Below are 26,142 nucleotides of genomic sequence, written 5' to 3'. Positions count from 1 at the left end.
AACAGGAGCAAGAGAGAGTGACAGGTTTGACTTCCAATACCTTTACTCACTAACCATAATGCAGAGAATGTAACATTTTAAACTGCAGACCAGTAAATTTGTACTAACAGAACAAGAGTATGTACTTTGATCTGGGAAAGAAAGATTCAGTTTTGTAGTCAAGTTTTCTGGATACCAGTCCTGAATATTGGCGATACCCAGATAATATCTGGTTACCATGATGACCGATTATTTAGTGCCAAAAGCCAGATATGGCCCAGAACTGAATATCAGCAGGATCTAATTCAGCCGACAGTTACCATTCTAAAAAAATGCTGACTGCTGTGGACTGAATATTAACCAGCAAACAAAAGTGCAGGCAGATGGAATTCAGTTTTAAGTCAATTTTATTTTAGTGTGCAAATTCCCGAGGTATTATTTTACATTTAAATGTTTTTTAGAATACACCAAGCAAGTTAGGGTTTCGGTGTGTTCACAATATATTATAAAAGCCATTATATGTCCAAATGATAGCTTCTTAGTCACTTATTATATTCAATGATTTTTTAAAATGGGAACAATATTTAAATTCCCATATAGTTGCAAAGTACATGGGTATGGGTCATGCATTGCATACAGTGTCTTTCTGTGGTATAACTGAAGTGGTGAGAAAAAAACATAACAAAACTCCACACTTTGCAATGCAGAACACTCAGTGGAAGCAACAAGAAGTCAATGATGCACTAAAAATCTTTAATCATATCTTCAAGGAAATACAATAACTCGACACAGGCCATGTTTCAGCTCAATAAGCCTTCCTCAGGAGTCTTAAGTTTTTGCCCAATAGATGTATCCAGTTAGTTCCTTTAGAACAAAGAACGAATATCTGTCGCCAAAGCCGCTATTCAGTAGTGCTGTCAATAAGCTTGCCAAATGCAGTTGTCGCAGAATATATCACTGCGATTTGGGATGCTTTTTGAAGACGTCCTCTGCTGCAGTAACGATCAAAGCTTTTCAACAAAATCACCAAAATCAGCATCAGAGGACGTCTTCGCAAAAGCATGCCGAATCAGAGGACAGTAGTGTGTCTCACCCAGACTCCACCCATGTGAACGCCTACTGCAAAGTACGCGCCATTGAAGATTGGTGCCTATTTATGGAATAGGGTATAGCTAGAATATTGTCATTTACACAGATATATTCTTGCTGCCTAAAGCCAGGTGGCTTCTTATAGAATTGTCCCCTTAGTAGAAATTCTATAAAATGACGTCTAGAGATAGACAGCTAGAGGGTGCCTAGTAGGAGGCTAATCTGTAAACGAACATAGCATCTTCTTTCCTATATACAACAATACCCTAGGAGGCCACATACTTGCCTATATTTTAGGAGTGAGCACTTACACCAGCTAGTGTGAATGCTGATGTCTAAATGCAGAAGATACATGCATCACTTATTGTGTTCTATAAGTTACGTATGTAAATGTGTGTTCTGCCCATGCCCTGCCCAGATTCTGCTGATGTAAATGCCCACTTTCCATTTATGTGCTATGGGAGATATATTTGTAGTTATAAAATAGGGCATAAGCTGCTTACTCAGTATTTACATGTGTAGGTGCACATACGCAGGTAAACGCCATATCTTATTAAACGTAGTGGGTATTGGTGCCTAAGGAGCCCTTTTACCGAGCCACACTAAAAAGTGGCCGGCACTGGTGTCAGCACGTGGGTTTTCTGCATGCTGCGGCTACTTTTAGTGTGGTGGTAAAATGGCTGCCGTGCTATATTTTATTGTAATGGCCACGCACTAATTTCCCTATTAGTGAGTGGCCATTACAATGGGAGCCCTTACTGCCACCTATCTAGGAGGCGGTAAGATCCCATGCTACTCCCACGGTAATCAATAGTGTAGCTATGGGGGGACACGGGGTCTGGGCCCCCCAAATTGGCTCTGCGGCCCCCAGTTTGGCTGGCAGGATCCCCAACCCCTGCCAGCTGAAGCGTTTGTCCCGTGCTGGTCCCGCTGCATTGCCTACCCTGCTCTTCTCAGTCATGCCATGCGCACTTGTTCGCACATGCTCAGTTTCATTAAAAGGAGTGTGCACAGCACAACTGAGAACACAGGCAATGTGAGACCATGCGGGACAAATGCTTCAGCTGGCGGGGGTTGGGGACCCCCGACAGCCAAGGTACCTTTGTGCAGTGGCGGCGGGGGAGGTGCGGCACCAGAGAAGCAGGGCAAAATGTGCCCCCCACACACACTTTGGCCTCTGATCCCCCTCCCATCAAAGTCTGGCTATTCTATGAATAATGTATAATTAACTATTATATAAATATGCCCGATTGCAGATCGACTTACTATTAAACAAAACAAGACAAGCAGATCTTTTGACAGCAGATCTTTTGTCTTGTTTTGTTTAATGTATAATTAATGCACATTTATTTAATGATCCCGTGTGAGCATTTACACCAGCTCTACGTCTGGCTTAAGGAAGGCAAAACATATAGGCACCAAAAATACCTGTAAATAGCCAGAATGCTGGCATAATACAGTGTATGGCCAACATTCAGCTACATGCTATGCTACAAAAGGTGCCTAAATGCAATGGTATGTAGTTGGAAGTGAGCATGCACTTGAGTGGAGTATGGGTGGGCACACAGGTAGGTTAAATTATGCAATACGTTGTGTAGGGTTTTTTTTAGCAATCTAGATACTAACATTTACACTAGCTCTATGGCTAGTGTAGATGGTTGCTCCTAAAATTTATGCATGTATTTTCCCTATTACGCTAATATTTTATAAAGGAAAGTAGGCCCTTTATAGAATTATCCCCCCCCCCTGGAGAGTGCTGGGGCAGAGCAAGAGCAGAGAGTGGGTGTTCAGCCTAATTCTGTGGATATCCAGCAAGATTCAACTGCTATCCGCATAGTTTATGGTTTAATTTAGGATAGCAAAAAAGACCAGTGGTAGCCGTTGATCTGAAACAGAAAATGACAACAGATAAAGGCCATGTAGTCTATCCAGTCTGCCTATCCACACCAACTGCTAAGTTCTACAAGCTCTTCCTCTACCTCAGAGATTCTCTGTGCTTGTCCTATGCTTTCTGGAATTCAGATACAATTCTCATCTCTACTACGTCTTCTGGGAGGATCTTCCATATATCCATCACCATTTCTGTAATGAATTATTTTCCATAGATTAGTTCTGAATCTTCATCCTTCAACTGCTCATTCCAGAGCTTCCTTTCAGCTACTACTACTTCTATAAATCATTTCTATAGCGCTACCAGTCGTACGCAGCGCTTTACAATTGAACATGAAGAAAAGACAGTCCCTGCTCAAAAGAGCTTACAATCTAAATCAGGACAGACAGACAGGAATAATAAATAAGGGTAGGACAGAAAGAAGGACACACAGGGAAAGGGACTACTGAAGAGAGGAAGACAAGATAAAGGTTACGCAAGTGACAAGTTAGGAGTCAAAAACAGCATCAAATAGGTAGGCCTTTAGCCCGGATTTGAAGGCAGCCAGGGATGGAGCTAGACGTAACGGCTCAGAAGCCCATTCAGGCATAAGGTGCGAGATTAGGAGAGATTTGCCTAGTGAACAGTTCCTGGGAAGGAGTGTAGGGAGAGATGAGGGTGGGAGATAGTGAGGGGCTGCAGAATGAATGCACTTATAAGTCAATAAGAGGAGCTTGAATTTTATAAGGAAATGGATAGGGAGCCAGTGAAGTGACTTCAGGAGAGGGCTGATATGGGCATAACAACTTTGGCAAATATTGTCGTGCAGCAGAATTTTGAACAGATTGAAGAGGAGAGAGGTGCTGAGTGGAAGACCTGCGAGAAGCAAGTTGCAGTAATCTAAGCGAGAGGTGATGAGAGTGTGGATGAGGGTTCTGATAGCGTGTTCAGAAAGGAAAGGGCGAATTTTGGCGACAGGTTTTAGCAATTTGTTGAATATGTGCAGAGAAGGAGAGGGAGGAGAGGAAGATGACCCCAAGGTTACGAGCAGATGAGACAGGAATGAGCGTGTTGTCGACAGAAATAGAGAATGGGGGAAGGAGAGGTTGGTTTAGGTGGGAAGATAAGGAGCTCAGTTTTGGACATATTGAGCTGAGAGATCACTCCTTGCACATTTAATACCATATCTCCCCTATCCCACATTTCTTCTAAAGTTTACATATTGATATCTTTAAATCTGTTCCCATATTCTTTATGATTAAGACTACTGACCATTTTAGTAACCGCCCTCTAGACTGACTCCATCCTATTTACATCCTTTTGATGGTATGTCTCTAAGATTGTACCTGTACTGCATATGAGATCATACCAGATAAAGAAGCACTATCACCTCCTTTTCTTCATGGTCAATTCCTAGCTACCCACGAATACTTCTGGATTTTGCCGTCATGTTTTCTACATGTCGGTCACTGTAAGATCATCAGATATGATCACACCAGGTCCCGTTCCTCTGATGTATGCAGAAGTATTTTGCTCGTTCTACTGTACTGCTGCCCTTGGGTTTTTGCAGCTCAATGCATGATCCTGCATTTTTTCGCATTAAATCTTAGCTGCTAGATTCTAAACTATTCTTCAAGCTTTGCTAAATCCCTCCTCATATTATCCACATAGAGTTGTCAACTAGCCGGTTTTCAGCCAGCTTAGAATTAAAAGCATCAGAAAAGCCATTTTTTTCCTGCCTTCAGTCTCCCTGCCCCCATGCTCAGCAACTGTCTCTCCCTTCCCTTGAACCCAGCAGCTCTCAGTGTACCTGTCTCCTCATTTTCTACCCCCGCGGGTTCAGCAGCATCTCTTCTTCCTCTCTTCAACCCCATGGTCCTCCAAAAGCAGTGAGTCACTGGCATCCAGGAAAACACACTATTTCCTGCTGCCCGGGGCTTGTTGTTGCCTCGCCCACAGGAAGTTATATTAGAGGAGGTGGGACAGCAGCAGAGAGAAGCCCCGAGCAGCAGGGAGTAGTGTGTCTTTTTGGATGCCAGTGACTGACTTCTTTTGGAGGACTGTGAGCAGAAGCAGGAAAGGGAGGGTGCCGCACATGAGGGGGAGAGAGATGGCAATCTGGGTGGGGGAAGGGAGAGATGCCACATGGGGAAGAAACTAGACATATGGAAAGGGAAAGAGGGGGAGAACCCAGGCGCATTGGGGGGGGCAGAGGAAGAAATGTTAGACCTGCAGGAGAGGGGATAGAGAAACACATGCCAGTCTTGGGAGGGGGTGTAGTGTAAGAGTAAGGGTAGAGATACTGAACCACAGCGGGGAGGAAGAAGAAAGGAGGAGAATGCTGAACTCCAGGAGGGGGAAAGGGGTAGAGGGAGGAGGAAGAGAGAGAGAGAGGACCACGGAATCAGGAAGAGAGATGCCAAACTGGGGAGGGCAAGGCAGCGGAGAGAGAGAGATGCTGGCCTCATGTTGGGATGTAGGAGAAGGAAGGAAAGAGAGAGAAACTGGATAAGAGATGGGACAGAAACAGAGAAAAAAGATGTTAGGCGTGGAGGGAGCATAGGGACAGGTATACAGAGGGACAATGCTGGATGCAGAGGGACCATAAGAACTAAGAATAGCATGCTGGTTCAGACCAATGGTCCATCTAGCTCAGTATCCTGTTTCCAGCAGTGGCCAATCCAGGTCACAAGTACCTGCAGAAACCCAAATAGCAGCAAAATTCCATGCTACCAATCCCAGGGCAAGCAGTGGCATCCCTTTGTCTCAATAGCAGACTTTTCCTCCAGGAACTTGTCCAAACCCTTTTTTAAACCCAGATACACTAACCGCTGTTACTACATCCTCTAGCAAAGTGTTCCAGAGCTTAACTATTCATAACTATTGAGTGAAAAATATTTCCTCCTATTTGTTTTGGAAGTATTTCCATGTAACTTCAGTGTCCCCTAGTCTTACTTTTTGAAAGAGTAAAAAATTGATTCACCTTTACTCGTTCTACACCATTCATTTTTTATAGATCTCAATCATATCTCACCTCAGCCATCTGTTTTCCAAGCTGAAGATCCCTAACCTCTTTAGCCTTTCCTTATATGAGAGGAGTTCCATCTGCTTTATCATTTTGGTCACTCTTCTTTGAATCTTTTCTAATTCTGCTATATGTTTTTGAGATATGGCAACCAGAACTGAACGTAATATTCAAGGTGAGGTTGCACCATTGAGCAATGCAGAGGCATTGTAGTATTCTTGGTTTTATTTTCCATATCTTCCCTAATTCCTAGCACCTGTTTGGTTTTTGATCTGCTACTGCATGCTGGACAGAAGATTTCAGCATATTGTCTACAACAACACCTAGTTCTTTTTCTTGGGTGTTGACCCCTTAAGGTGGACTCTAGCATCAGGAAGGATAGAGACACTGAGAGGAAAGATGGTGAACTTTGGGGGAGGATGGAGGGAGGGACATAAAGGAGAGATGCTGAACAGGACATATTAGGAACATAGAGGAAAGATGGATGGTAGTCACATAGAGAGATGAAATGAGAAATGGACAGGAGATTCTGACAAGAGAAAACCAGAAAAGAGACACTAGGACCAAAGCAAATGGAAAATAAAATGCTCAGACAATAGAGGAGAAAAACAGTACTTATCTGAATTTATTAATTGTAATTTGTCAATTTTGTCAAGTTTACTTCTCTGATATCTTACATTTCAGTTTCCATTTCTCTAGTATTGCTGTACATGCAGCACCTGACATTTTGAGGCTTCCAGTTCAGTCTTTTGTCTTCATATCTCTATTACTAATGTGTGGTCCCTTGTTTCATATTTGTCGAGGGTCTATCTGTGTGTTTGTGCGTGTGACCAAGGTGAGGTATTCTGCTAGTGTTTATTTCTGTGTAGGGATTTGTAGCAATCTGACTTGTTCTATATTTCCAGTAGGAAGTATATTGGTATTCTAGGGTACTGCCTCTTTATAGGTAGGGTTTTACTATTTGAGTCCTGGACATTCTCTCTTTCAAGTCTCTGCTGCCCCCAAGGAGCAAGCTGTGAAATGCTTATGGGGCCACTGCAAGTGTGATGGTTGATGGCAGACCCTGATAGTGCTGTTTTATTATGGCAGGTTTTATTCAATATATGTTTGTTTTTTGCAGAGTTTGGTTACTGGAGCTCTGTTTCTGTTGTATAAAGATTGTGAAATAATCATAGAACGAATGTATATGTGGCAGGTTTTGTTTTTTTTTGAGATGGCAACTCTAGTGTGGACAGTTGATTGTAGAGGAGTGAGAGAAGGGTACAACAGTAGGCGTGGCGAGGGACTTGGGACATGGCATGAGGTGGGACAAGGGAGGGGCTTGGATGGAGCAGGGCAGGTGTTGAGGTTTTCTGTGGCAAAAAGTTGGCAACTCTATATCTACACCATCCAGGGTATCCACTCTGCTACAGGTCTTGGTATGATTTGTAAAGAGGCAAACCTTTCCCAGCAGCTCTTATGTAATATTTCTTATGAAAATGTAAAAAAAAAACCAAGACCCTACAATAGGACCAAGGACTGATCCCTGTGGCAAACCATTGACAATGGACCTATCCTCAGAGTGAACTCCATTTATTGTTACTCGCTATCAGCTTCCACCAACCAATTTCTAACCTAGTCAGTCATATCAGAGCCCATACCAACAGTTTTCAGTTTATTTATATGTTGCCAATGTGGAACCGTGTCAGCAGCTGCTCTGAATAAAGCTGCAGTTTTCAGTTTATTTATAAATTGCTAATGTGGAAACATGTCAAAAGCCGCTCTGAAATCTTAAGTACCATATCTAGTGCTCTCCTTGATCCAATCTGTGATCACTTAAAGTAATAGAGAAGATTTATCAGATAGGACCTACTTCTAGTAAAGCCAGGCTGCCTCTGATCCATTAATCACTGGATTCCAGCAACTACACTATCCTCTATTTTGGCAGCATTTCCATTAATTAATTCACTAAAGAGGTCAGGCTAACCAACCAGTAGTTCCCAACCTCTTCCTCACTTCCACTTTTGTGGGGAGAAACCACATCTGCCTCTCTCTAGTCCTTTGAGACCACTCCCAACTCTAATGAAGCTTTGAAAAGGCCAGAAATTCCCTAAGTTTTTTCAGTACCTTTGGATGTATGCCATCTGGTTCCATTGCTTTGTCCACATTTAGTTTATCTAACTCCTCTTGAACACAGTCTTCAGAAATCATTCACGGTCTATCATACTTCCATTCCTATTTATGTTTGCCTTCTGGGGTCTTACTCCTGTCCCTTCATCTATGAACTCAGAAGAGAAATATATGCTAAGCAATTCCACATTATCTTTACCAGCATGTACATAATCCTCCCCTTCACCCTTGAGTCTCATAATGCTACTTATGCACTTTTTCCTATCACTATCATATCTAAAAAATGTCTTGTTCCCCCATTTATCATATTGCATCCTTGCTTTTCTGGCTACTTTACCAGCTTATCTAGATATTGTTGTTTGCCTTCCTCTTTCTATGCTCTCTTGTAATTTATGAAGGCTAACTTTTTTTTTTCTTTACCTCTTCTACTTCTTTCAAAATAAAGGCTGCCATTTTCCCCTATTCTTTTTATTTATTTTTTCTAACAAAAAGGTTCATAGCCCTTAAAATATGTCCTTTAAATTTTGCCCACTAGTTTTCTACTTCACAATTATGTTCCCATTCAGCTAATGGCTCCTTGAGGTAATCCCCCCATCTAGAAGAATTAGTTTTCTTTAAGTCTACGACCCTAACCTTTTGAATGAACCATCTCCACCCATATCCTAATAGTGAACCACTTCATTTGGTGATCAGTAGATTCCAGATGATCACCTACTATAACATCAGAAACACTCTCCCCATTTGTAAGCACTGGGTCCAGTATCACTTCCTCCCACATGGGTTCCATTGTCAGTTGCTGGAGCCTTCGTTATGCAAATCTATCTCATGCATATTGTTTAGGGACGGTTTGAAAACCCAAACTGTTTGCAGCCCTTGAGGACCATCAGTGAATACTAGAATAAGCAAAATTATTTGAAGTCTTAAGTGCTTGGTTATTCCTTTATGCAGAATTGAATTAAATCGACTCACTGAAGATAACAGCATGCTGAAGGATGAACTGGGAAGATTTCAGCAAGTGGTGAATGATGCTGAAGGAGAAGTCAGCCAACACAGGTGAGGAAATTTGGAAACATAACAGAAGCAATATCTAGAGGATCCATTTGCTGTTCTTGAATTATATAAAGAAAAATTATTATTCCAAGTGTTAAGTCTCTCCTACAGCAATTATAGCTTAAACAGCCTTTGTTATAAATCCTGGTAACAACTATGACTTGTTCTGTCCATCATTTTCCCGAAGACCGTGCTGCAGTTCTGTTTGCTTTCACTAGATATCTGGCTTCCATGGCCTATGCATGGTTTATGGAGGCTGGCTTCACACACTGAGTAATTGAACATGACTTTCCTTTTAGCTATTGCTTGGCAGGTTGTCTTTTACCATTTCATAAATATGCTCTTTTCTAATGCTAGACAAAGCCAAAATTAGTGCCATTTGCACTCTTAAATGTATAGAACATTACCATCCACATAGGTAAGGTTATACGTTATGTTATGTTATGTTATGTTATGTTATGTTATGTTATGTTATGTTATGCCAGTTTCTCTATTCTGCCTATACCTATTCACTCCAAGGATAGATTACAGTAATCAAGAGCTGGACCAGTCTATGCAGGAGCTACAAATAGTTAAAACAAACTAGTAACATATACTAAGCAGTAGATAAACACTCCTTGCAGAATAAAAGCTTTTAAATGTTTTCTAAGTTGAAAATGAGAACAAAACCTCAAAACAATGGAAGCTGGTTCCATAAGTTAGCTCACTAATATTGAATAGACAATGTGAGATGTTTAATTGATTTTAAATTCTTTTACATGGAAATCTTAGTTGAAAAAGATTTCGAATATTGTATCTAGTAGAGGACTCTTGTAACAAGGATACTAGATTCAACATATAATCAGGAATTTCCCTAGTAAGAATTTTGAAGGTGGTAATACCTAATTTAAACTGAATCCTCTCAGCAACAAGTAACCGATGAAGTTTGGTGTAATAAAATTGAAATAACTCGAATCGAGATAATCCAAAAATCAATCGAACAGCAGCATTTTGAACCAATTGTAAGCGATGGATAAATGCATGAATATAATCTTAGCTAATGTAGGAGTGGATAATGCAACCAGTGTTAGTCCTTGTGTGTGTTCGATTAGCAAGTTAGTTACTTTTTTCCATATCTACTATAATAAAACTCACCCTCAACGTTCTGAGGACACTGACATCAGTGAAGCCAAGCCCTGACTTCCTTCAAAAAGGTTCGAAGGTTCGTGGTGGTGAAGTCACCAAAATCGCTCCGGGCCCTGCCCTCGAGGGCGGAGCAATAGCAGAACAATGAAGGGGTTGGCAGGGAGGAGGCAGGGAGGCGGGGAGGGGGAATCGTTCTGGGCCCCGCCCTCGCGTCAAACATAATGACGTCGAGGGCGGAACACAGAGACACATAAGGAACTATCCCACCAATGTTCTGTGCCTGGTACCGTGCCGCATTCTAAGATGGACAAGTAGGCTGTGTAGAAAACGTGACGTCACCAGCTACTAAAACAAACAAGTGCCACGCGCAAACAAACAAAAAAAAAGACCCGCCCGAACGTCCCGCGCTAGGTAACCGCAAGTACACAATGTCGAACCGCACTCTGGAAACTGACAGCTCAGCTGATAACACTGCCGGTCTACAGAAGCAATGTCCAGCAAGTGCCCCCCGCCCTGACAAAAACACCCAGCCTGCGAGCCAGCGGTCATCCAACAACACTGCCAGCATCCTGAAGCACCTTCACGAAAGTGCTGCCCACCCTCATAAAAAAAAAGAACATTGCGAGCCTGCTGCACTCTGGAAACTGACAGCTCAGCTGATAACAGTGTCGGTCTACAGAAGCAACTCAGAGAAAGTGCCGCCCGCCCTAACAAACAACGAACATTGCGAGCCTGCCACACTCTGGAAACTGACAGCTCAACAGATAACACTACCGCGGCCTCCCGAATCACCATCACGAAAGTGCCGCCCACCCTCACAGAACTCCCTGCAGAAACAACATTACTAGAACAGGGAACTCCTACTAGGATGACAGAGGCAACTGACAGGCAGCAGACAAATGAAAATGAAACTACTCGGGGTAAGCACAAACCAAGGAGAGGAGGGGAAGGGGGAGGGGGAAGGAAAAACTGCACCAACACAACACACACAGACAGACACTTGCTCTATCTCTCTCACACAGACACACACAGTCTTTCCATCTCTGTGTGTCACTGTCACACACTATCGAAAACACACACACACACAAACACACACTCTATGTGTCTGTCACACACACATTCTCACACACACATACACTCTGAGACAGTGCCTACCCCTGTGCTCCTACAAGGGCATGCTGCAAGGAGGAGGATACGGAGAAGACACACACATACTCTGTGTGCCACGGTCACACTCTCGAAAAAACGCACACACAAACACACACTCTGTGTGTCTGTCACACGCACATTCTCACACAGGCATACACTCTGAGACAGTGCTTACCCTTGTGCTGTTGCAGGAATTACCACTAGTGTTAGCAGAATCTGTGGTACTTCAGGAGTCAAACAGCACACACCAGAAGATGAGGGAGAAATCTTCTTTATTTGCCAGCAAACAAAGTAGGACATCAGCATTAAGTCTCTTCTTCAGCTCTCTCTGGATCCTGCATCTCTTGTCTGTCCTCTCTCTCCTTCTTCTGTCTGTTCCCACGTAAGCTGCCTCTGCTCCCAGTTATATACAGTTCTAACCCCCTCCTAGCCCCCCTTACTTTCCAGATGGTAAAGAATAGATTAATTACCCTGTCTGAACCAATCATCTCTATACATATATTTCCAAAATATCAGTTACATAGGTTTGATATTTCCTAACTGACCTATGACCTGGGGCCTCTCACACTAGACAATTGGGCACCAGAACTCTTACATTTTATTATTATTCACATAATCCCAGTCATAGCTTAAACGGGGTTCATTTAGGGGCTAAGAGGCCAGTCTTGCTTAATGGCATACAGTCCTACATTTTACTATAATCCATCAAGGAAGTAAGTTGACTTTTTCTGACCTTTTTCACCTATTAGCTTCATACATTGAACTAGCTAGGACTGTAGATAATTCAAACCAGATGATGACCTTTTCAACTGCAGTCTTACTTGAAAGTCAGACAAATATAACACTGGATTGAAAAGATATTCTACATAGAATTATTAATTACACAGAATAAAACATATTCTAAAATAAGCAGAAATCAAATTCTTATAAGACATAATCTACATCTATCAAGAACTTCTTAAATCTAACTATTTTCTTCTAACCAGCATTTTAAACTAATCCTTTTAAAACTACAGTCTGCCTACAAAGCCGTCCAGTATGCCTAATGGTATACAGATGTGGTAAACTAATACTTTTGAACTAACATTAACAGTGAAAGTTCCATTTCTCCCTGACCTTTCTAACCTGTAGCCTACCAAAAGCTAGACATCTGAATAATTAAAAACAGATGGCCTTCCTCCACTACTTGCAGGACTGAACCAAACTTTTAAACACCAAATTAATAATTAATATGATTTCTCTGCCCATGGCTGTCTCATTCCCCCCTTTGAGACTAAAATCAGCTTATGCAGAGATAAGTCTCACAACTCAAACTCTGGAGATTATAGTGATGCCAACTCCATACCTCCTCCTGGGGCATAACGTCTAGGAATAGGCTTATGAATCACCATTACCCTACTCGTTAAAGTCCTACGGCATACTGCCGAAGCACATGAGGCCAGGAAACAAAACAACAATCCTGCTAAAACTAAAACTATTAGGGAAATGAACAAGGGACGTATCCATGAGGTCAATGACCACCACCAGGAGGTAAGGTCTAATCCTCCTCGGTAATCCTCCACATTAAGGCTAGCCAACTGTAGGACTTTATCCATGGCATGCCTAACTACATGCGTCCTATTTGTGACAATGGTACAGCACTCTGAAGAATTTAGCACTGTGCAGAGGCCACCCTGGGCTGCAAAGAGGTAGTCAAGACCCATACGGTTATACCGAGAAACTATACTTAATTCATTAATTTGATCCTGCAATGCATTGACTACCACGTTTAGCTCATGAACTAAAACATGGAGTAGGGACTGAAGTCGCCGGGTAGCCATGCCTAGTTCAGTAATACCCGCTACCGGGCCCCCAATTGGAATCCAGGCCGTAGCAGAAAGGGCCACAAGTCTCTTTTTAGTCAGAGGATAAGTAGAGTTGATGTACTGGAGGGCTAATTCAATCGCCTCATCCTCTGTGGCAACGGAAGAGGGTAAGGACAAGGCCTCTCGCTTAGCGGTGCGGGGATGGTGGCTTGAGGAGAGGAATAACTTTAGGAAAATAATTCAAGGTTACCAATACACAAAACTCATACGTGGGGGGAAGAATCATGTGGAGGACATTATCACAAAGCCAGTAATGACCAAGGAGAGGGTGAGGGAAGTTCCCAATAAATGTTGGCTCAGGCTGGACAAGGTACTTAGGATGCCCATAGTGCGAGCCCCTATCCCAGGGAGAACGAAGATGAAATGGAGACTTTGCACACCATAGGTGCCAATCCCCAATTATGACAGCTGCTCATTTGTTATTAACTCTTCATACCCCGGGACTTATGAAAGTAGAAAATAAGCTTGGACACTATATTCTCAGTGGTACGCTTAGGAGCCAGATAATCACCTGGGTCATAATCTACAGGTACGGTAGTAGGGCACATAGGAGTACCTGGAGAGACTACCCACACAGATTCCCCCTTCTCTGGGAGAACATTATAGAGTACAGGAATGGGAAGAACAGTTGAGATTTTCTTGTTAAACAAAACACTCCAGAAGCTGGATAGGGAGATGTAAAGACTGGCCTTAGAGAAGATTCAGAGGGGGAAGTCATTATAAAAGGACCACCAAGTATAATCCTGGCTCCAAGGGCCTGAACTCGAAAAGTAGGGAGGTATAAGAGCTGTAAGCGGCACAGGGACAGGAACAGCTGGGACATCTGTGGTATAAGGAGAAAATCGGGAACACACAATACAAGGGGAAGTAATCTTTGCCTGGCTAATTAGTTCCTGGACAGAATGTACCAAAGGTTGGAGCGAGTTGGGGTATTAGGAAAAAAGGAGGCAGGAGTAGAAACAACAAAAACACCCAAATTACTAACATTTTCTTTCTTCCTAATCTAAAACAAATACAGCAAACTAATTAAGCAATATATTCCAACAGTCTGTGCTAGTCACAGATTACTCTAATATAATGTTCTCAGTCTTTGAGTTCTTATACCAGTTGGGATAGACCCTCAACTGACAAGGATCAAGCTCTCAAATTCCAGGAAAGCCAGAATCAGGCAAGAAAGAGTCTCAGTATGGAGCCAAAGTCCAGCAGCTCCTGTATGCAGTTGACCCTTCTTTTCAGCTAGCAGATTCTTTGGTTCGGGTCAAGCGCAGCTTCAATGGCTCCGCTGGATCACTTTCTGCTCTCCACTGTTCAGGCTCCGTCTGATCTGTGCTGGGCTCAGTCTGGTCAGCAGACTTGATTCGAGACCAATGGACCCATGGAGTTATCCCTGCGACCTTCACAGCTGTAGGGGTAGAAAGCAAAACAGTAAAAGGTCCTTTCCACCGGGGCCCCAAAGGCTTTCACCCAAACTCTATCCCCTGGCAGGAAGGAATGTACCTGAGCCTGGAAGGGGACAGGGTTTATTTCTCTCACATAAGACTGAAGCTCAGAAATTATCCTGCCCAAGAGGGCTACCTGCTCCTGCACCTGGGCAGACCCTAAAGTCCCTATGTCTCCCTTAATTCCCTGCAAAATGGCTGGGGGCTTCCCATACACAATTTCAAAGGGAGAGAGGGCTGTTCCTTTAGTTGGGGTGCATCGGAGGCGGAAGAGGGCTAGTGGCACTGCCTGTGGCCATTTCAGTTGGGTTTCCTGACAAATCTTTGCTAGGCTATTTTTCAAGGTTCTGTTTGCCCGCTCAACCTGCCCTGAACTCTGGGGACGGTAGGCACAATGCAATTTCCAAGTAATGCGCAATGCGCGGGACAGGGCCTGAAGTGTGGCTTCAACAAGGCGGGACCATTATCTGAACCTATAGCAAGGGGCAGTCCATACCTGGGGATAACATCCCTAAGGAGGGCTCGAGCTACTTCTGTGGCTTTCTCAGTGACTGTAGGATATGCTTCCACCCACCCAGAGAAATACAGACTATGACCAAGAGGTATCGGAGCCTACCGCTCCTGGGCATTTCTGTGAAGTCTATGACTAGGGACTCAAAGGGTGTTATCCTCTAGACTGAACTCCTGGTGGAATACGGGGTCCCTGACGAGCATTATTCTGGGCACAGAGAGTACATCGGGCAGAGGCAGTGGCAACCAGACTATCCAATCCTTCCAGCACCACTACTCGACTGAGTAGGCGGGCTAGTGCTGTTTTCCCTAAGTGTGACAAGTCATGAGCTTGAGACACTACAGGCCAAGCTAGGTGGCGTGGCACCAGAACTCTGGTATCAGGGAGATGTAACCAGCCATCAGGTCTCCTTACTGCTCTCTTCCTCTTGAGCCCATTTCTCTTCCGTTTGGTGTACATAGGCGTCCATTCTTGCAGTCGAATTTGGAACAGGGGGTCACAGTACTTGCTGGGGGTCCTCGAGCAGCTTCCTTGGCCACCCGATCAGCATGGCGATTCCCTCGGGCCACTGGAGTATCTATCCTTTGGTGTCCCCTGCAGTGAATGACAGCTACCTTCTTAGGTGCCCAAACGGCCTCTAGCAACTGCAGTATTTCAGGTCCATACTTAACAGGTTGGCCTGCAGCATTTATGAGTCCCTTTTCCTTATACAAAGATCCATGAGCGTGTAGAGTTGTGAAGGCATACTTGGAATCAGTATAAATGTTGGTCACCAGTCCTGCTGCTAGCTCCAAGCTCGTATGAGGGCCACAAGTTCTGCTTTCTGGCTGAAGTTCCTTGGGGCAGGGCTCTTGCTTCTATCACCTTGTCCTCTGTACCACAGCATAGCCTGCCAATCGCTTGGAGTTCTCCACGTAACTGCTTCCATCTGTGAAATAAATTACATCTGGGTCCCTCCAAGGAACATCTTTAAGATCTGGTCGACTGGAGTACACTTCATCCATGGTTTGGATACAGTCATGATCCAGTGGTCCCTCAGATGCTGGCAAAAGAGTGGCGGGATTGAATGTAGCCACTGTTTCCAAGTGTATCCGTGGATTCTCACATAAACTGGCTTGGTACTTAACCATGCGGCTATTTGTAAACCAGTGGTTGCCCTTGTACTCCATGAGGGTAAGAACTGCGTGGGGGACTTTGACAACCAGTTCTTGCCCCAAGGTCAACTTATCAGCTTCCTGGACCAGTAAGGCTGTTGCTGCAATAGCCCTCATGCAGGCTGGCCATCCTTTAGCCACTCCATCCAGCTGTTTAGACAGGTATGCAACAGGCCTCTGCCAGGATCCCATCATCTGGGTCAGCACACCCAGAGCAACCCCCTGTCGCTCGTGGACATACAGTGAGAAAGGTTTCTCCACATCAGGAAGGCCTAACGCAGGGGCTTGGAGTAGGACTTTCTTTATGGCAATGAAGGATTGTTGAGCAGTAGGTCCCCATTCAAATGGTTCCTTTTCACCCCCCTTTGTGGCCTGGTAAAGGGGTTTCGCCATCAGTGCAAAATTCGGAATCCAAATTCTGCAGAATCCGGCTGCTCCCAGAAATTCCCTAACTTCCCTTCTGGACTTGGGTTGGGGAATTGCAGCAACTGCTTGCTTCCTACTGACATCCAGTCTCCGACTTCCCTGGGAGATGCAGAAGCCCAGATACTTCACTTCTGACGACAAAGTTGGGCCTTTGAGCGTGAGACCTTATAACCTGCATCCAAGAGTAACTCCAGCAATTCTCTGGTAGCCTCGAAACCTCTTCCTGGGTCACTGCTGCAATCAGGAGGTCATCTACATACTGGAGTAAACTCGCTTGGAAGGCTCAGATTTAAAAGTCTTAAGGTCTTGTCCTAGGGCAGTCCCAAAAATGGTGTGGAGTTCTTGAACCCCTGTGGCAGGCGGGTCCATGTATACTGAAGCTTCCGTCCTGTTACTGGGTTTTCCCATTGAAAGGCGAAAAGCAGTTGACTGGCGGGGGCCACCCGAATACAAAAGAAGGCATCTTTTAGGTCCAGTGTTGTGAAATGGGTAGCTCCAGAAGGTATCAATCCCAACAGGACATATGGATTAGGCACTACAGGGTGTAATGAAATAGTGGATTTGTTGACCACTCGTAAGTCTTGGACTGGCCGGTAGTCCTCATCCCTGGCTTCTGGACTGGCAACAGTGGCGTATTCCATGGAGACTGGCAAGGTCGAATAATTCCATGGGATACAGACGATTCAGATGTGCTTGAATCCCTTCCAGAGCCTTTCGGATTGGTATTGACGAAGATGGATTGGCCGGGCACTTGGAAGTAAGTCTACATGGACAGGAGGAATATTTCGGGCCAACCCTGGGGGATTATCTCTGCCCATACCCCATTGACCTGGAAGCTGTCGGCCAGGATAGGTCAACTTGGCCCTGCGACTGATGCAGCCGCCATTCTTCTTCAAGGGGCAGCAGAAACTCAATATGCCCTTAGGGCTGGATATCGGGGGCCGAAAGGAGACTGAAGTCTGGCCATCAGAGTCAAAGGAAATTTGGGCCCTAAGCTTGGACAGCAGGTCCCGGCCTAACAAAGGGATGGACAGTCTGGCATATACAAGAATTCATGAGTGACTGTGTGTGAGCCTAATTGGCATCTACGGGTCGTCAGAAAGGGCCTCCGGTTCTGCACCCCCGTGGCTCCCACCACTCGGACAGTTTTTCCAGACACAGGCGCTAATCGCTCCGTCACAACAGAATGTTCAGCTCCTGTATCAATCATGAATGGAATTGAGCGGCTCCCTATGGTTAGCTTGACCATGGGTTCCTGGGAGCCCAGTTTGTAGGAACCCGGTCTGTCCTATTCATCCCATTCTGCCATCTCGGCTATCCCAATGATGTCAGATTCAGGAGGCTCATACCTTCCCTCTCGAACTCGGCCTCGGCTTCCTCGATCTCCTGGTCCCCTTCTCAGTCCCTGGCGCCTCTGGGGCATTCATCTTTCCAGTGCCCTCTTTCCTTACAGTAGGCGCACTGATCCCTCCCAATCGTGGTCTGGGATTCTCCCTCGTGGCCGGGATTGATTGAAGAAATCTCGGGGCCTGGCTGGCGGTCTGGGGTCCCACTTTGGCTTCCCATTAGCTAGAGGTCGACCTCGGTTAAGGGTGGAGTTAGTAATGGCTGCCGCCAAAGGTCGGCCTTCTTCTGCATCTTCCGGTCAGCCTCTCGGCGCATCTCTGATCCCTATTTACGAAAACCTTTGTTGCGATCTCAATTAACTGAGTTGTATTCATCCCTGCGAATCCCTCCTGACGCTGCAGCTTCTTCCGGATATCTGGCATACTCTGGGCCACCAATGCACTATTCACCATTCTCTGGTTTTCTAGTGCCAGGGTCAAATGGGGTGTATGTTCTGTAGGCTTCAATTAGTCGCTCTAAAAAGGCCCAGGGGATTCAGTTGCCCCTTGGAGAATTCAGAGACCTTTGCCAGATTAATGGGCCTCTTTATGCCTTTCCTCATACCTTCCAGCAAGTCCCGGCAATAGCCAGACAACAGTTCATAGTGCTGCCTATTTGGATCCCAAGCTGGAGCTGCGCGAGGGAACCGAGTTCTAACCCATTCCTCTGGGTCCTGTATCCCCTCGGGACACGCGCTCGCGTGATGGCCTCAGCATTTTGTAAAATCTTCCGCCTCTCCTCAGTTGTGAAGAGGGTCAGGAGAAGTTGTTGACAATCAGTCCAGGTTGGGTTATGGGTGGCCATAATGCTAGCCACTAGGTCCACCACTGCCTGAGGCTTTTCGGTATAAGAGGGGTAATGCGTCTTCCAATTCAGGAGATCGGTGGTTGTGAAGGGTACATACTGGTAGGCCTGTGCCTGCATAACCTGACCCTCATTATTAGGATCCGGTCGAGTGGTGGTTACCTGACGCAGGGGCAGAACTCTCGAGGAGGTGGGAATGGAACCTGAGGTAGAGCTAGGAGCTACCCCCTATCATGCTCAAAGTGATTGCGGGTCTAACCCATTCAGGGGAGGTGTGTTGAACCCCTGAGGAATGAGGAGGGGTACTCATAGACTGAGAGGTGATCACAGGAGATTCAGTCCATTGAAAGGGATGCTGGGCCCCTGATGAGTGGGAGGGGTACTAAAGGGAGAGGCTGGGCTATCGGGAGTTGAGGAGTCAGGGAGTGCAGCCCAAAGCGGGTCTTTGGAGGTTAACAGGGGAGGATGTGGCACAGAAGGATAGAGGCTGGGTGAAAAGTCCATCCTAGGATGTGGCGGGGTTTGCACAGAAGGGAGGAACTATCCGGAGAAGCCTGTGCTGGAGAGGCTTGGGCTGGACGCCGTGGATCTCTAGGGGTGGCACGGAACCCCAACAATGGGCCATAAGGTGGTGGCTCAAGATCTGAGGGTCATCAGAGAGTATGGGTTTCTCAGACAGGGTAGGGGCGGAAGCCACCGATTGGGTGGTAGGCTTCCTGGGCTCTTTCCCTCTTCAGTTTAGATTTTCTAATCTTTCTTTGAACGCGGCCCAACATGAACTTACTGGGGATCCCATATAAGTTTTCAACCAAGAGGGAGGTCAGTCACAAGGCTGTCCCAGGAATCTATATAAGGGAGTTGTTCAGAATATCTGGTTCTCCTACAACTATGCTATAGACCTTCCGGATTACTTCACTATCTAAGCTGCCACTAGGGGGCCACCCCACTCCCATAGATGGCCACTCAACTTCACACAAGGTTCTTAGAGTACTTAAGCTTAAAGTCTGTCCATCATTAATTAAAAATCCTTTCTTGAAATTCTTAAGCATACAATCTAGGGGAGTATCAATTTTTCTAGACGATGTCCCCCCATAATGCTTACAGTTACAACACACAAAAGGGAGGGAATTTTGGAATTGTGGTTAGGGGTCCACAAATCCAGAGACAAAAGGTAGACAAACAACAATCGCTTCCTTCCGTCGCTGGCCAATTGAACTCGCGTTAACTGAAAACGCAGCTATAAGAAGTCCGCACTCATTTAATCATTCATGCATCACACACATTCAGTACAGAAAATCCCACCCAACAATTTCAGATTTCTCAGATACAGATAAGCTCTAGCGGTTTCCCTACTAATCTCCACTAGACTAGAGGTACTAAGGCCTTCGCTGAGAGTTGATCAGACTCCCCTTCCCTCAATTTTTGAGGGGCTGGTTTACAGTTTCCTAGCTAGGATTACAATACAGAATACAAAATACATACCCGGCTAATGTTCCTCAGTCAGTTGGATGCCAGAAATTGCTGCAGGGTTCAGGATCCCACTGCTGCCACCAAAATTGTTGCAGGAATTACCACTAGTGTTAGCAGAATCTGTGGTACTTCAGGAGTCAAACAGCACACACCAGAATGAGGGAGAAATCTTCTTTATTTGCCAGCAAACAAAGTAGGACATCAGCATTAAGTCTCTTCTTCAGCTCTCTCTGGATCCTGCATCTCTTGTCTGTCCTCCTCTCCTTCTTCTGTCTGTTCCCACGTAAGCTGCCTCTGCTCCCAGTTATATACATTCTAACCCCCTCCTAGCCCCCCTTACTTTCCAGATGGTAAAGAATAGATTAATTACCCTGTCTGAACCAATCATCTCTATACATATATTTCCAAAATATCAGTTACATAGGTTTGATATTTCCTAACTGACCTATGACCTGGGGCCTCTCACACTAGACAATTGGGCACCAGAACTCTTACATTTTATTATTATTCACATAAAGTCATAGCTTAAACGGGGTTCATTTAGGGGCTAAGAGGCCAGTCTTGCTTAATGGCATACAGTCCTACATTTACTATAATCCATCAAGGAAGTAAGTTGACTTTTTCTGACCTTTTTCACCTATTAGCTTCATACATTGAACTAGCTAGGACTGTAGATAATTCAAACCAGATGATGACCTTTTCAACTGCAGTCTTATTGAAAGTCAGACAAAGATATAACACTGGATTGAAAAGATATTCTACATAGAATTATTAATTACACAGAATAAAACATATTCTAAAATAAGCAGAAATCAAATTCCTTATAAGACATAATCTACATCTATCAAGAACTTCTTAAATCTAACTATTTTCTTCTAACCAGCATTTTAAACTAATCCTTTTAAAACTACAGTCTGCCTACAAAGCCGTCCAGTATGCCTAATGGTATACAGATGTGGTAAACTAATACCTTTGAACTAACATTAACCCCGAAAAGGGACAGTGAAAGTTCCATTTCTCCCTGACCTTTCTAACCTGTAGCCTACCAAAAGCTAGACATCTGAATAATTAAAAACAGATGGCCTTCCTCCACTACTTGCAGGACTGAACCAAACTTTTAAACACCAAATTAATAATTAATATGATTTCTCTGCCCATGGCTGTCTCAGTGCTAATGCAAGGGCATGCTGCAAGGAGGAGGATATGGAGAGAGACACACACACATACTCTGTGTGTCACTGTCACACACACTCTCAAAAACACACAAACACACACACTCTTTGTGTCTGTCACACACGCACTCTCACACACACATACACTCTGAGACAGTGCCACCCCAGTGCTGCTGCAAGAAGGAGGATATGGAGAGAGACACACACACATACTCTGTGACACACTATCTCTGTGTCAGACACACACGCTCTCTTTCTCACACAAAACCAGTCTTGCACTCTCTGTGAAGATGAAAAAAAAAAAAAAAAAAACCAGCACCACAACACATGAGTTAATGCACAAACACAAGACAAATATGTTTATTTATTTATTACATTTGTACCCCGCGCTTTCCCACTCAAAGCAGCTTACATAGTAATTGGGATTACAAAGTCTTGGTGGACAAAAATAAGTTGAGTATTATCAGACTAATAAAAAAAAAAGAATGTAGAAATGCCGGGATGAGGGAAGTAGAACAAGTATGAGCAAGGGTAAGTGAGCAATTGGTGGGTAGATGAGGTGGGGGAGAATGGGCAATGTTGGCAAAATTACAAATTTAGGGAAAGAAAAAACACAAAAAAAACCCATAGATATTCCTTCGGACTATAACACTTTTATAACAACTGCTTGGTTACAAAAAAAAAATCATATAAAACCTTGCTAGTGCCCGTTTCCTTTAAAACAGAAACGGGCCATTTTTACTAGTATATATATATGCTGCCTCTGTAGGGTTTTCCTTTATGTCTTTTACATTTGCTCCTGAATTAATCTGTGGTATGTTCTGTGTATACAGAATAAATCTATCAGAGCAGAAGTGTTCTCTCAGGCAAAGTCCTGACCTATGGCTGTGCCTTATAAGCAGAGTACTGGTGGCCTGCAGTAATACCAGCTGGAGCAGCTGCTCTGCATTTGGTTGCTTTTCCTACAGCCTAAATTATTTAAGGACTGCTTGATTCCATGATTTACCCAATTGCATTCAGGGATTTGTAGCTCTGTTTTCCCTCTGGCATTTCCTAAACAATTAAAGAGTACAACTGCATGCAGGCAGATCTGAGTTAGTTAGCAAATCAGTGCTGCTAGCAGATATTTTCCAATGCAAGGCCTTAATCCAGTAGTTCCCAAGCCTGTCAGCTTTTCAGGATATCCACAATAAATATTCATGAGAGAGATTTGCATGCAGTGGAGTCTTAGAAACCAGTGCTGTAATCTGCCTTCACAACCACTGAAAGGTTAATATCCATACAGATAAGGCAAAGCAGTCTTAGTGATAATGTGAAATGTATGTGTTAAGCAGGACTTTATCTGTTGCACTTCATGAGCTGTACAGGGATGTTGTGGAAGGAAATTCATCTAAGCTGTGTGGGCAGATGAGAATGCCTTGAGGCAGGAGTAGGGTTACATATTTTGTCCCCCAAAAAGGAGGACATATGCCCCACCCCTTTCACACCCCACCCCACCCCTTTCACGCCCTCGCTCCGCCCCTATCACATTTTCTCCTCCTCCCCGTCACACACCCCATCACCCCCCTTCCCATCACCCCCTCCCCTTACCTTACTACTGCCCTGGTGGTCTAGTGATGTCTTCTGGGCAGGAAAGAGCCCCTATTTTCTTGCCCGGAGCGCTGCCCTGCATGCATCCTTCCTGTTGCTGATCTCGGCGCCGATTCAAAATGGCCGCTGAGAGTTTAAGTCTCGCAAGGTCACTTCAACTCTCTGCAGCCATTTTGAATCGGCGCCAAGATCAACAACAGGAAGGATGCATGCAGGGCAGCGCTCCGGGCAGGAAAGAGGGGGCTCTTTCCTGCCCCGAAGGCAGAAGAGGTCAGTAGACCCCCAGGGCAGTAGTAAGGGGGGGAGGCTAGCAATCTGCCCATTTGTCCGGACAAATGAGCAAATTGGCAAAACCCGCCCGGTTGCCCAGACATGTCCTCAAAAAGAGGACATGTCCGGGTAAATCCGGACATATGGTAACCCTAGGCAGGAGCGAGTAGACTCTGCTCCTGCCTTATGTAAGGTAGAGGGCATGGGGAGGGGCTTAGTGAGGAGGAGCACCACTAGCCACCAGGGCCTTTTCTTAAAGTTAGTTGAATTGGAGGGGGAAGGGGAGTGGAAGGGAGGAAGGGATGCCAGTAGACACCAGGGATTTTATCTGTGGCTCAGGATGGGAGGGGAGCTGGTCATGTCAAGGGGATGGGTGCCACTTTTTTTTTTTTTTACAAATTTCACCCTTCCTATCAGTGCCTGAATCAGTCACCACTTAGGCACTGACAGGAAAGGTGACTTTTATCAATGAGCTGCGGATTACTGCCCCAATTATAACATGGCAATAATTTGCATGCTCATTGATGAAAGCATGCTGTAGTATTTTTTTTATGTTCGAGTGGGAGCTCTACTGCAAAGCTTTCTGCATTGGCCTCTTTATTCCTTCGCCTTAAATAGGTTCTTGCTGCCACCTACTTTATAGGATCATAAATTTAGGATTCATTTCAAAGAGGCCAATTTGAGAGACTAACTCTGAAAGTTAAGAGCCTAAACCCTTTGAAAATCAGCCTCAGTGTGTTGAATGCAAACTAATGCCTGGTCTTCATGTATACAGGGCTGTGGTAATGTGCTTTCCATAGTCTCTTCATAGAACTAACCCTGTTTTGCTTCTGTTCAAAAAATGTTGCAATTATTTTTTGCCTTAGAAAACAAATTGAGCTGCTGAAAACAGAGAAGGAAATAACCTTAAATGAAAAAGAAGAGCTGAACAAGCAGGTAAGGAGTTAATTACAGACAAATGAAATAACGATGGCCAAAGTATAATGAACTTAAATCAATGAAATCTGCTCTTGGGATGTGCATTTGTTTGGGACAACATGGGAAAGGTCAGCAATGTTTCCCCTGTCATTTTATGTTGTCATCAAACAAATATGGCAGGAAAAAAACTCCAAATGTCATGTTTTTTTTCATTTGTTGTTAATAATGTGCACTCTTCTGAAAGAGTGCACATGTAGTAATGTGAACGAGAGCAGGCCTGTCATCAGGATCCAGGTTGAAGGCCAGCTGAAAAAAGTAGGTCTTCAATTTAGTTTTAAACACTGGGGGATCCTTTTACAAAGGCGCACTGAAAAATGGCTTGCGGTAGTGTAGGTGCGGGCTTTGGGCGCACACAGATCCATTTTTCAGCACGCCTGCAAAAAAATGCCTCTTTTTTTTTTTTTGCCAACAATGGACGTGCAGCAAAATCAAAATTGCCACGTGTCCATTTTGGGTCTGAGACCTTACCGACAGCCATAGACCTAGCGTAAAGAATTTGGGCGCTAATGACCTACTCGTGCCAGATGCCACTTGGCGCATGTCCTCTAAGCGCACCAGAAAAAATATTTTTCAGATGCACGTAGCGGACGCATGCAAAAATTGAAATTACCGCAAGGGCCATGCAGTAACCCGGCGGTAACTCCAATTTGGCACATGTTCAGCCTGCGTAGGCGCCTGTGTGGTTTAGTAAAAGGACCCCTGGATAACTTGATTCTGATTCTAGGTTTTGGGATAGGTGGTTCCTGTGTGTAGGGCCAATAATGCTGAAAACAGAATCAGCAATGGATGCAGGTGAATATGACAAAGGAAGGTAAATTCTGATTTGATGAACGTAAACGTCTAGAGGGTGTGTATGGTATAAGATATTTAAAAAGGAGTTAGGAATTCCATGTTGGTTAATTTTAATACAATGATTAGTATTTTGAACTGAATTCTGTATTTGACAGGAAGCCAATGCTCTTCTATGAATAGAGAGGTTACATGGTCCCATTTTCTTTGCACCTTTTATGAGTTTTATTGCAGTGTTTTATAATAATTGCAGACTTCAAAGTTCAATATGCCAAATCCCAGAGAGAAGTGAGTTACAATAATTTATGTTGACAATAACCATAGTAAGAATTATTGATCACAGGGCTTCTTCAATAGAAAACAGTGACCATACTGAGCGTATCATACGCAACTTGTAAAAGCATTTCTTAGAGACAAGAGCCTTGTCAAGAACCTTGCCTGGATCTGGGGATGAACAGCCATTGCAGGAACAAGTGATCTTTTTTCTCCCTTTTCTCTTGTATATGACTATGTAATTGAAGGCAACCCCCCACCCCCACCCCCATAAAAGTTAGTCCTCATTTTCTTCTTAACATGCATTGAGATTGTCAATTTCTCTTTCTAGTCCAAGAAGTACCAGGATGAATTATGTCAGTTAAATGCCAGGACCCTTGAGCTACAGGGCACGATTTCAGCTTTAGAAGCCAGATGGCAGAGCAGCCAGAGTACTATCCAGCTGCTGCAGGAAGAGCTGACAGAGGTGACACATCAGAAGGAGGAGGCAGCTGCTTTTGCCAGGGAATTGCAGGAGGCAACTGCTAGAGCTGAGGAGGAGCAGCTGCAGCAGCAAGCATTGTGGCAGAGAGAGAAAGAGCTTATGGTGCAAGAACTGGAATCCTCGAGAGAAAGGTGA

The 26,142-nt window shown here is 44.4% G+C and overlaps 1 protein-coding gene across 1 annotated transcript; it reads left to right on the top strand.

The window, feature by feature from the left end:
* Positions 1 to 26,142, top strand: LOC115459177 (ninein-like protein). Its single transcript, XM_030189041.1, has 4 exons — positions 1 to 24; positions 9,021 to 9,125; positions 24,350 to 24,419; positions 25,855 to 26,142. Exons 2-4 carry the CDS (start codon positions 9,055 to 9,057, stop codon positions 26,140 to 26,142), a joined length of 429 nt encoding a protein of 142 aa, XP_030044901.1. The 5' UTR covers positions 1 to 24; positions 9,021 to 9,054.

This window comes from Microcaecilia unicolor, unplaced genomic scaffold (genome assembly GCF_901765095.1).
Source record: "Microcaecilia unicolor unplaced genomic scaffold, aMicUni1.1, whole genome shotgun sequence".
NCBI classification, from domain to species: domain Eukaryota; kingdom Metazoa; phylum Chordata; class Amphibia; order Gymnophiona; family Siphonopidae; genus Microcaecilia; species Microcaecilia unicolor.
Note: the sequence above shows the minus strand (reverse complement) of the source record. Positions and strands in the feature narration are given on the sequence as shown.

Bases quoted from the DNA above. Each gene is read 5' to 3' on its own strand.
- LOC115459177 (XM_030189041.1), top strand. From the start codon at position 9,055: ATGCTGAAGGATGAACTGGGAAGATTTCAGCAAGTGGTGAATGATGCT. The intron at 9,126-24,349 runs GTGAGGAAATTT...TTTTTGCCTTAG, and splicing joins GGAGAAGTCAGCCAACACAG to AAAACAAATTGAGCTGCTGA. The intron at 24,420-25,854 runs GTAAGGAGTTAA...TTCTCTTTCTAG, and splicing joins AAGAAGAGCTGAACAAGCAG to TCCAAGAAGTACCAGGATGA.